At 38.1% G+C, this 13,144-nt stretch overlaps 1 protein-coding gene across 1 annotated transcript in view; it reads right to left on the bottom strand.

Annotated features, from left to right (window-relative positions):
• NSF (N-ethylmaleimide sensitive factor, vesicle fusing ATPase) overlaps window positions 1-13,144 on the bottom strand; it is a 165,991-nt gene that overhangs the window by 41,721 nt on the left and 111,126 nt on the right. Inside the window, 3 exon segments of the mRNA NM_001133578.1 lie at window positions 829-962; window positions 3,643-3,799; window positions 9,913-10,008. Coding sequence (NP_001127050.1) covers window positions 829-962; window positions 3,643-3,799; window positions 9,913-10,008 — 387 coding nt within the window.

Raw genomic sequence — 13,144 nt, 5'->3', positions numbered from 1 at the left:
ACAAAAGAATTTAAATAAAAGAAATACTTCAGCTGGATACAAAAAATAATTTCTTGACTGTCTGGCAGTATGCAAAATTAGAATAGCAATGGAAACATGACCTAACAAGTAAGATGGAACAGCCATTTAGAGTCTTCATCATTGATTTTTGTTGTTGCATGGCACTTGCTTGAATGTAAGAGAGATGGACCAGATGGTCTTACAGTCTTTTCAGCTCTAGGATTCTATTCTATGCTGTTCTAACTTCACTGATGGTATAAAGTGGCCATGTTAATTAAGAAGGTGACGAGTGGCACTTGGAGAAAGGAAGATGGATGAGAACTGCATTAAGTTACCAAGCAGATTCTGATTATTACCTAATATAAAACTATCCTTTTGTAGGGATTCCTGGGACTATTTTCCCATTGATACATCTCTGTCTTCCTCAACTTAATTGACCCCAAAGAGTTCAACTTTGTACGATAATGAAAGAACTTTAAAAAATCCTAAATGAATTTGTCCCACTTTATTCAAATATTTTCAACTATACCTCTTTTAATCAAATTGATACAAAACTAGGAAATGAAACCTAATACGTACTAAACAAAGCATAATTTAGAAGGTAAAGGTACTCAATAAAATACATTACAAAGTTAGAAAATCTAAAACAGTCACTGTTTCCCCCATATTCTGCTGATAATTTGGTTCCACTTGAGAAGAACACAGTTGCTATGGGTTTATATGTATACATGTACAAAGGCATATATATGTGCGCGCACACACACACACACACACACACACACACCATTTAAGAGATAGGAAATTAAAATGAAAGTAAAATCCTGATACCTTCTTCATGGCCTGACATTTGGCTGTTTCAGAAAAGCCAATCATTTTATCAGGAGAACAGATCTTGATGAATGGGAAGTTGGATTCCTCTGCAATTTTTGCAGCTAAAGCAGTCTTCCCACTGTGAGGAGGGCCTGCATAAAGATATGAGCAAGTCAGGGGAAAAAAGCCAACCTCAGCAAAGGGAAATAAAACAAGTTTAAACTTTTATCCAGAACATACTGAGGTCTCGACTAGTTGTTCATTAACATTTCCTGACACAATTTCACAGCAGACATGTTTTCTCTTATTTATTAGCAACAAAACCTAATGAACTAATTAGCATTTCTCAAAAGTATGGTGAAATACATGCCTCCTGACATTCTCACATATCCTTAATCTTTCAAACTTTTGGCAAAATATATACAGTGTAAGGGTTTTGCTTCTTAAGAGAACGCATTCAAATGCATATTAGTACTTATGTTGTTAGTTCTATCAAATCATTTGTCTAACAAAAAAAAGACAATCTTAGGAGCTGATATTGGGGGCAGGGGAAAACTGCCTTATTAGAAGCAAATGTGATGTAAAAAGTTAGAATTCTGAAGACTCAGGCCTTCTCATAAAGACAAGCAATCTACGAACTTACCTACATTTAGACATCCCTGCCTTCCCTTGCCTGTTTTGGAAGCTGTGTCCCTCGTTCAACCATAAACCAATCAAATCTTCCTTTCCATCTTCTCAGGAACCTGACATTACTGATTGTTCCTTTCTCCCATATGTTTGACTTCTTCCTCTTCCCTGAAGCCTTTCCAAAAGTGTTTTAGCATGTTCTAGTCTATCTGACAGTTTAATACATAACAACAAAAAACTCTTTCTGGACATCATACCCCTCAAAACTGCACCTTCCTCTCCATTCAGAATGGAACTTGCCTATGTAATTATTTACACTGGCTGCTTTTGTTCTTCACCTCCCACCCATCCTCACTAAATCTTACGGCTCCCACCCCCATTACACTGAACAGGCTCCCATCAAGGTCACAAATGATCTCCATGTCATCAAACCCAACAAACACTTTGGTATCTTTTTCAGCTTCTTAGGAGCATTTGATACAATTCATAATTCCCCTCTTTCTTAAAATATGTTTCTTTTCTTGGCTTCTGTAACACACATTCTCTCTTTCCCCTTTCCTCTCTGGTTACTCTTGCTCAGTCTCTTTTGTTCTAGGTCTCCTTTTCATCTCAACCCACACCCTCACTGTAAGTGATTTCATCCACTCCCATGGCTTCAACCACAGTCTATATACTGGCAACTCATGAGTCTACTGTTAGCCAGACCCACATATCCAACAGGCTACTCAACATTTCCGATTTACTTCTCCTATATGACCCTTGAATTTAACATGTTCAAAACTGAACTCATCATCTTTCTTCCAGAAATCTGCTTTCCATTAGTGTTCCCAATCTTAGTAAACAGCACCATTTATCAGGCTATGTATGCCAGAACCCAGGGGGTCATGTTTGATACCTCTGCCCATATCCAATCTAACAAATATTTCTAGGCTTCAGCTTCCCCACCTACAAAATAGAGACAACAGCAGCATCTACCCTTGGAGGACTGAAGTGGGGTTTAAATAGACAATATGTGCACAGTGCTAGTAGAGTGACTGGCAAATAGCAAGGGCTCAAAAAATGTTAGCATAATTATGATTGACAATAATAATGAGGTCATTTTTATTCTATCTCCTAAATATTTCTAATTAGTCTACTTATCTCCATCTACACTACTCCACATACTTCAAACCACAATCGACTCTCATTAAGACTAATCCAACTGCTTCTAACCATTAGTCTCTTCTGTATCTTTTTGCCCCTCCAATCCATTCTCCATCATAAAGCAGTCATGATGATGTGGCTTCACTGCTTAAAATCTTACAAATGGCTTCCCATTGCCCCTAAGATAGTTTAAATCTTTAATATGGCCTACAAGGCTTTATATGAACTGGCTTCTATCTGCTTCTACAGTCTCATGTCAGGACAATCTCTCTTTCTGTTTCAAGCTCCTTCCTGCCCAGGACTTTTTCACATGCTCTGCCTCAAACATCCTCCCCAATGACTTTGGCTGGCCAGAGTCTCCTCATTGGTCAAGTCATGGCTTAATATGTTTCTCTCAGGGAACTCTCATCCCCCAGACCTTTAGAGGTAGTTAGATTCCCTTGTCATGGGGCCTCACTGAACTTTTCTGCCGTCATACTAATTATGACTGTAAATTAATTATTTGTGAATGGAATGTCCTTCCCCTTTTGTCTGTCTACTCAATAAAATCCTAACTGGTCTTTCAAGGCCTAGATTAAATAGCATCTCTAGTTTTCCCTGACCACCCCTATGCAAAATGACTTGTATTCACACACACCTTTACACACATACACCGTAGTCAGGAATTTCTTTACACTGCCTTTGTTCATGACCAGACTGAATGAACACTTGAATGTCTTTGTATCTCCAGCAACTAGTTCAATGACTAAAATACAAGTACTCAGTAAGTATTTATTTAATTGAATTGAGGCTAAGTGGTGTCATTCAGTGTATTAAGTGCCACAGAAATACAGATATAATCCTACAAGAAAACTAGTTGCTATCTTTCCTCGCTAACATTCTACCCCACGAAAATTTTAATTTGTACACAATATTGGTACATAGACTGGATTACTATTTTCAGATCAAGAACAAGGTTAAAAACGGAAAAGAATTCACTTTTCTAGAATGTGCTTACGGGCTTTTAAAAAATGCTGCTTTTTTTCCTTTAACTTTTAATGCCATCTCCTCATTCATTCTCACCTTCCAGAAGCACGCTGACCAATGGTGTGCGGTCACTGTTCTTAGTCTGCTGCACCAGCAGCTCCCCATCATCTAGAACTCGAGTAACTGGGTCACCCCATTTTATGATACCGTTCATAATGTAACTTGCATAATCTTCTTGGTTTGTGCCAAATGCCTATTAAGAAAAAGGATAGTTTAAAGCATTTTGAGCATTAGTGTTAAAAACTATTTAACAGTATAAAAGACGAGTTATAATTCGTACTTGCTAAAGGTATTGATCACTATCCCATATTAATATAAAAAGCCTGGAAAGCAAAACAACTTGTATAATTTCTCATTTAACATTTTTCCCAATAGGAAAAAAAAGGCTGCTTTGAGTGACTTAATGGAATAAAAACAATGGATTCTAGGCTGAGATTCCACCAGAGCTCAAACCCTCATAATTCCTGAGAGAAAGAATATGTTCCAATGTGCTTATTTTTATCAACAGTATGCAGTTTGAGGCTGTTCTGTTAAGAACAAGGGAAAAAAGAGATTATGGACTTAGAAATAGCGCAACAGACAAACATACTACCTTAACACTGGCTGCAGGTGCTATGGATTAACATGAGAATATGAAATGGTAATGAGAAGATCATGTTCACATCAACTTTGTGGTAGGGGACATAGTTAAATGGCACCAATGTTAAGTTTATATGTGTAAATATAAGATTTAGGACAAGATAGAAGTGAGGAGCTGTAATGAAAAGGATATAAAAGCAATTACTACACATAATAATTCTATTTGTGTTCACTACATATTGGAGCTTAAATTGCACCCTTCTTCATTTTCAACTTTCAATCTCAAAGGTTATACCTCCCATCAAAACAGCTGCCAAAAGTAGTCAATAACTTTAGTATTTACAATTGAACTGGATTTTCATGGTTAACAGAATAAATAGGAAAATATAACCTACCACATGTAAAGATCACGTACATGTAAAGATCATGTATCTCGAGAATTTCAATTTTTTAAAGATCATCACATCCCTCAAAAAGTCAATTTTTGATTACCTGATGTATGGAATAGTTTTAATAGTTCTTTAGAACATGCACCTCACATAAAGCTGTTTTTGTAATACTGTCTTTGAAACAGTATCCAGTGATCTCATATCTCTATTATTTTGCCACAAAATAATTTTTCAGACCACTTTTTAGGTAGTCTCCTTGCACATACTGGTCCTTTGATTCCTGAATACAGAGGAAGGTCCTCATTCTTTGGCCTGGATATGGCAAATTCAGTAGTAGTGTAAAAAGTAATGGTGAACCTAATCCTTACTGGCTGAATGGCTATTCTAAGAAATTTTTATGGCCAGGCGCAGTGACTCAAGCCTATAATCCCAGCACTTTGGGAGGCTGAGGCGGGCGGACCACCTGAGGTCAGGAGTTCCAGACCAACCTGGCCAACATGGTGAAACCCTGTCTATACTAAAAATACAAAAATTAGCTGGGTGTGGCGGTGTGTGCCTGTAATCCCAGTTACTTGGGAGGCTAAAGTAGGAGAATCGCTTGAACCTGGGAGGCGGAGGTTGCAGTGAGCTGAGATCGCACCAGTGCACTCCAGCCAGGGAGACACAGCGAGACTCTATCTCATTTAAAAAAAAAAAAATTATAGGCTGGCTTTTGTCTTTAATTTTTCCAGTTATATACTCCAAGCCTCACAGCAGAAGCTTTAAGATGCCTGAACCATAAAACAGTGACTCCCAAGATATATAACGTGTATATCTTCCTTACATATCCCATAATTTCATGTTTTTTTAATCCTCCAGACCCTTGGAATAAATAAAATTAAGTTTGTAGTTGTCACATCCTCATGGCCAAATTACTTGTTGTTAAAAAAAATCTTGGAGTTACTTTTGAAAGTGATTATTTTATATTTAAAAGTCACAATAGTAATAAAAACACAGGGCTAACCAAATTGGCTTTTGTCTTTAAAGGAGATACTTGGAACAAATAATTATTGTTAAGAATATATAACAGGCCAGGTGCAGTGGCTCACGCCTGTAAACCCAGCACTTTGGGAGGCCGAGGTGGGTGGATCATGAGGTCAGGAGATTGAGACCATCCTGGCCAATGAAGTGAAACCTCGTCTCTATTAAAAATACAAAAATTAGCCGGGCATGGTGGCGCATGCCTGCAGTCCTAGCTACTCAGGAAGCTGAGGCAGGAGAATCACTTGAACCCAGGAGATGGAGGTTGCAGTAAGCCAAAATTGTGCCACTGCACTCCAGCCTGGCAACAGAGCAAGACTCAGTCTCAAAAAAAAAAAAAAAAAAAAAAAAAAAAAAAAAAATATATATATATATATATATATATATATAAAATAAATGGTGGCCAAGTGCAGTGGCTCATGCCTATAATCCTATAATCCTAGCACATTGGGAGGCTGAGGTAGGCAGATCACTTGAGGTCAGGAATTTGAAACCAGCCTGGCCAACATGGTGAAACCCTGTCTCTACTAAAAATACAAAAAAATTAGCCAGGCGTGGTGATGGGCGCCTACAATCCCAGCTACTGGGGAGGCTGAGGCAGGAGAATCACTTAAACCCGGGAGGCAGAGGTTGCAGTGAGCCGAGATTGTGCCACTGCACTCCAGCCTGGGCGACAGAGCAAGACTGTCTCAAAAAAAAAAAAAAAGGATATATAACAAATGGTTGATAAGCATATGAAAAGATACTTATCACCACTAATCATTAAGAAAATACAAATCAAAACTACAATGAGATTTCACTTCATATTCATTAGGATGGCTACTACCAAAAAAACAGAAAATAATTTGTTGGTGAGCATGTGAAGAAGTCAGAACTTTTGTGCACCACTGGTGGGAATGTAAAATGGTGCAGCCACCGTGGAAAATGGTATGGTGGTTCCTCAAAAAATTAAAAACAGAATTACTATATGATCCAGCAATTCTGCTTCTGAGTATATACCCAAAAGAACTAAAAACAGGGTCTTGAAGAGATAATCTGTATAGCCATGCTCATGACAGCATTACTCAAAATAGCTAAAATGTGGCAGAAGCCCGGCTGCCATTGACAGAGGAATGGATAACAACATGTGGTATGCACATATCATGGATTTTTTTTTTTTTTTTTTGAGACAGGGTCTTGCTCTGTCACCAGGCTGGCGTGCAGTGGCACAATCTCGGCTCACTGCAACCTCCACCTCCCGGATCCAAATGATTCTCATGTCTCAGCCTCCCGAGTAGCTGGGATTACAGGTGTGCACCACCACTCCTGGCTAATTTTTGTATTTTTTAGTAGAGATGGGGTTTCACCATGTTGGCCAGGCTAGTTTTGAACTCCTGACTTCAGGTGACCCATCTCAATCTCCAAAAGTGCTGGGATTACAGGCAAGAGCCACCACGCCTGGCCCATATAATGGAGTATTATCCAACCTTAAAAAGGAAGAAAATTCTGACATGCTCCAAGATGGTTGAACCTTGAGGACATTCTGCTACGTCAAATAAGCTAGTTACAAAAAGACAAATACTATGATTCCACTTACATGAGGTACTTAAGATTAGTGAAATTCATAAAGATGGACAGTAGAATGGTGGCTGCCAGGTGTTGTAGGGGAGGGAAAAAAGAGTTATTATTTAATGGGTATAGAGTTTCAGTTCAAGAAGAAGAAGAGTTTTGGAGATGGATGGTGGTGATGATTATACAACATTATGAATTTACTTAATACCACTGAACTATACATTTAAAAATGATTACAATGGTAAACTTTATATGTATTTTAACACAATACAAAATCGAGAAAAAAAGTATATAAAGAACTTGTATCAATCAAATAAGCAGTACAACAGAAAAATAGGCAAAAGACTTGAACAGTGTTTCACAAAATACATGCATGTGGTCAATTAACATATGGAGAAATGCTTAAGTTCTTAAGTAATAACTAAAATGCAAATCAAGACTGAAATGACATCTCATTTTACACCTAACTGAATGGCAAAAATTAAATCTGAGGCTGGGTGCAGTGGCTCACGCCTGTAATCTCAGTACTTTGGAAAGCTGAGGCAGGCAGATCACCTGAGGTCAGGAGTTCGAGACCAGCCTAGCCAACATGGTGAAACCCCGTCTCTACTAAAAATACAAAAATCAGCCAAGCATGGTGGCGGGCACCTGTAATTCCAGCTACTCGGGAGGCTGAGGCAGGAGAATTGCTTGAACCCGGGAGATCGATGTTGCAGTGAGCTGAGATCACATCACTGCACTCCAGCCTGGGTGACAGAGTGAGACTCCATCTCAAAAAAAATAAATAAATAAAAAATAAATCTGATAATACCAAGTGTTGGAGAGGATACAGAACAAGAGGATATCTTTCACAGTATTGGGGGCAGTGTTAATTAGTTCAACCGCTGGGAAATGTTTTTTTAAAGCTGGACATTCATATATCCAACAACCTAATAATTTTATTCCTAAATAAGAGAAATTCATTCAAGAATTCTTATGACAAATCTTTTTTTAATAACAAAAAACTGGTAACATTCACAATTGACAGGAAAATAGATAAATTGTGGTAGTCACACAATGGAATGCTATTCAGCATGAAAATGAATGATGTCTAGCTACAAGAAATCATATAGATCAGCAGTCCCCAACCTTTGTGGCATCAGGGACCAGTTTCATAGAAGATAATTTTTCCATAGGGGGAGGAGGTGGTTTCGGGATGTTTCAAGTGCACTACATTTTTTTTTTTTTTTTGAGACAGAGTCTCGCTCTGTCACCTAGGCTGGAGTGCAGTGGTGCGATCTCGGCTCACTGCAACCTCTGCCTCCTGGGTTCAAGCGATTCTCCTGCCTCAGCTTCCTGAGTAGCTGGGATTACTGGCACGTACCACTACATCCAGCTAATTTTTGTATTTGTAGTAGAGATGGGGTTTCACCATGTTGGTCAGGCTGGTCTCGAACTCTCGACCTCATGATCCGCCTGCCTCAGCCTCCCAAAGTTCTAGGATTACAGGCACAAGCCACCATGCCCAGCCCAAGCACATTACATTTATTGTGCACTTTATTTCTATTATTATTACATTGTAATATATAATGAACTAATTATACAACTCACCATAATGTAGAATCAGTGGGAGCCCTGAGCTTGTTTTCCTGCAACTATATGGTCCCATCCAGGGGTGATGGGAGACAGTGACAGATCATCAGGCATTAGATTCTCATAAGGAGTGTGCAATCTGGATCCCTCAGATATGCAGTTCACAATAGGGTTCATACTCATATGAGAATCTAATGTCACCACAAATCTGACAGGAGGTGGAGCTCAGGTGGTAACATGAGCAATAGGGAGTGGCTGTAAATACAGATGAGGCTCACTCACTTGCTGCTCACCTCCTGCTGTGTGGCCCAGTTCCTAACACGCCATGGACCAGTACTGAGGGTTGGGGATCCCTGATATAGATGACTCTTGGTAATAAAATATTTAATAAATAGCAAGTCCCAGAAAACTACATATACCATATTTTATTTTACACGCCATGAAAATAGACTAATAACAGTGTGTCATAAAGATTAAGATTAATCTTAATGGACCTGAGGTCCATTTAAGAAAGAAAAACACACACTTCTTTAAGAACTGGGACTTTCTACCATTTGTTTTTGTATTAACACAGGACTCTAAACAAAAGTTACTCAAATGTTAGTAGTTGTTTTATAGGAAAATGGGTTAATAACCTTAAAATGTATTCTAAAGCTCCAACTATGACCATTTTGAATGCATTTTAAGAAAACCGACACTTTTTAAGTCTTAGAAATTATAGTAGTCAGAGAAACTAAATGTACTGAGCAAGAAAAAGGGATGCCTTGGAAGAGGCAGAGGAAAGGAAGAGAAAGAGAGACAGGAGGATATGAGAGTTAATTTGGAAGATGACATATGGAAGATGGACTGAAGTTAGGTTTCTGTAGCTTGGGATTGTATAAGAACCAATAAGAAAATTAGTTCTAGTTCAATATAAAGTAAAACAATAACTGGAAAGTCTCAAAATTGAATGGCCTGCCTTACAAGATGGTAAGCTTCCTATCATGAAAATATTTCGGTAAATAATATCACCAGCCACTAGGATTATTGTACAGATGTTTCTCATATTGAACATTTCCAATACTAAAATTTTCTCATTTTATGAAACTGCATATGCTATAACCTTCCATAATACTGGGTAAATGGCACTTACTTTCTCCTGAGTTATTATTATCGTTACTTTTTGGCCTATGTATCACTCAACGGGCATACTCACTGGTTTGATATCATTCTCCAAAGAAGCAAGGAAGTCTCCTCTCGTCACTTGCAGGCTTTCTGCTTTCTCCATGTCCACTTCCACTTTAGTACTGGCCTAAGAAGAGATAAAAACAAAATGTAAGGACTTCCAAGATGTAAGAATAGTTAAGAATATATTCAGTTTAAGAACTTAACTCGAGGATTTAAAAGTATATTTTCACAGATAAAAAAATCTGAAATATTTGCAAATCATATATGTGATAAGGGATTAATATCCAGAATACATAGAGAACTGCCAAAATTGAACAACAAAAAACTAAATAAAAAATGGGCAAAGAACTTAAACATTTCTCCAAAGAAGATATACAAATGGCCTTAAATAAGCACATGAAAAGATGTTCAACCTCACTAATCATTAGGGAAATGCAAATCCAAACTACAAAGAGATTTCACTTCATACTCATTAGGATGGCTACTACCACAAAAATGCAGAAAATAAGAAGTGTTGGTGAGGATGCGGAGAAATCAGAACCCTTATGCACTGTTGGTGGGAACATAAGTAAAATGGTTCAGTCACTGTGGAAAACAAAAATATGGTGGTTCCTCATAAAATTAAAAATAGAATTATCATATGATCCAGCAATTCCACTTCTGGGTATATACCCCAAAGAACTGAAAACAGGGTCTTGAAGAGATATATCTGTACAGCCTTGCTCATGACAGTATTACTCACAATAGCTAAAATGTGGAAGAAATCCATATGTCCATTGACAGAGGAATGGATAAACAAAATGTGTTATGCACATACAATGGAATATTATTCAGCCTTAAAAAGAAAGAAAATTCTGACATGCTGCAACATGATGAACCTTGAGGACATTATGCTAAGTTAAATACGCAAATACTGTACAATCCACTTATATGAGGTTCCTGGAGTAGCTGATATCCAAGAGACAGAAAGTAAAATGGTGGCTGCCAGGGGATAGGGAGAGGAAGGAATGGGGAGTTACTGTTTAAGGGTATGGAGTTTCAGTTTTACAAGATGAAAAGAGGTCTGGAGATGAATGGTAGTGATGGTGGCACAACATTAAGAATGTCTTTAATGTCACTGAATTGTATATTTAAAATGGTTACACGGTAAATTTTACGATTCTTTGTTTTTTGTTTTTTGTTTTTTGAGACGGAGTCTCACTCTGTCGCCCAGGCTGGAGTGCAGGGGCGCGATCTCGGCACACTGAAAGCTCCGCCTCCCAGGTTCACGCCATTCTCCTGCCTCAGCCTCCCGAGTAGCTGGGACTACAGGCGCCCGCCACCACGCCCGGCTAATTTTTTGTATTTTTACTAGAGACAGGGTTTCACCATGTTAGCTAGGATGGTCTTGATCTCCTGACCTTGTGACCGCCTGCCTCGGCCTCTCAAAGTGCTGGGATTACAGGCGTGAGCCACCACGCCTGGACAATTTTATGGGTATTTTAAAACAATTTTAAAAATTGGAATCAAAGAAAACACATCTCTCAAATTCACAAATATATATACCCTCTAAACAAGTCCACTTCTAGTAATTTATCCCCTAAATATATTCACAAATGTGTACAAAGTTATATGTACAAGTATATCTACTAAAATAACTTGTTAGGAAAAAAGACGGGAAGCATATTAATAATGTCTACCGAGAGGGGATCAATTATGTAAATTAGAACACATCTGTACCAAGGGACACTGTATAGCCATTTTAACTCATGAGGCATGAGTAAGAAAAAATACATACAGAGAGTAAGACCAGTGAAAAATCCATACAAAAAGAAAATATATACAGAGATGAAAACACAGCCATACTTGGCTGCATATCAGAATAACCTCCAGAGCCTTCAGAGATATACAGGCGCTCAGTCCCATTCCCCACAGGATTTTGATTTAACAGGTCTATTAGAGGGTCTTTATAGTTTTACCAAGTACCACAGGTGATTCTGGTACTGAATCAGGCTTAAGAACCATTACTCTAGGAGACCAAGAACCTAAAACTTTCATTTATATTAATACATTGTGCTTCAGAATCTATGTGCCAGCTCCAAATAGTCTGCTTACTGCACCTGGAGCTAGCATTTAGACATCTGGAGAAGCATCAAGGCCTTTATCAGCACTTGGAGCTGCCTGGACCAGATGAGTGATTAAGATACCAACACGTGTTTTACAGCGACTGGGCTCACTACCAATAGCACAAAGCAACACAGCCTAATTTTTAAATTGGTGTCATGGCTTTGAGAAAAAAAAAGCATCTTCAAAAAAAGCTGACTATAAAACAAACGCATGTTAAATAAATATCAACCTTCCATCAATTATTATGAAATATGAGTCATTTTTTTTTAGGAAGAGACTGTGAGACAAATGAAATGACAGATATAAAAAAAAGTCATCCTTGCGGGATAAAAAGAACTATGTCAGGAAGCTGGGTGAAGATGGCAAACAGAACACAGTTATTTATCTTCCTTTCCACCCCAAATCCCACAAAATGACAGAAAATGAGACAGAAAGGCTACAAAGCGTGAAAGAAATATCCAGAAGTTTTAACTGTGATCTAACAGGAGTCTCAGAAGGAGAGAACAGAAAGAGTCATAGAGAAGAAACAATAAAAGACAGAAGAGAAAAAAATTTCCTAAAGCTGAAGAAAGGTGTGCCTCTGCAGTTTAAAGGGTTCAGTGAGTGATGATCGGGATAAATGAAAAGAAGCACACATCTGTCCAGACCCACTGCTGTAAACTTTCAGAGCACCAAAGGTGAAGAGAAAGTCCTAGAACTTTTCTGAGGGACAAAACAGGTTTCCTGCAAAGAAACCAGAATGAGATTGGTATGATAACTCTCACTGGCAACACTAGAAACTAGAAGACAATGAAACCATGTCTTTGAAAAGACATTTGGATGGCTACCCTAGAAAATGATTCCTTGTGTGCACAGGGAGGCAAGTAAGCATTTTCACAACAGTATTTTTTCAACAGCCACAACCAGAAATAATCCATATGTTAAATAAATTATTCATTAATTCTATTTACTGAATACCTACCAGACACCAAGCACTATTTGAGGAACTAGAGTCATAGCAGTAGATAAAACAGAAAAGGTCCCTGTGTTCATAGATCTTATATTTTCCATTATGTAGCAATATTCTAGAATACTCTGCATTTGTCCAAAATAATGAAGGGGACTTACATGCACTGACACAGAAAGCTATCCAAGGAATATTTGCAAGTGAAAAA

The sequence above is a fragment of the Pongo abelii genome, chromosome 19 (assembly GCF_028885655.2).
Source record: "Pongo abelii isolate AG06213 chromosome 19, NHGRI_mPonAbe1-v2.0_pri, whole genome shotgun sequence".
Taxonomy (NCBI): domain Eukaryota; kingdom Metazoa; phylum Chordata; class Mammalia; order Primates; family Hominidae; genus Pongo; species Pongo abelii.
Note: the sequence above shows the minus strand (reverse complement) of the source record. Positions and strands in the feature narration are given on the sequence as shown.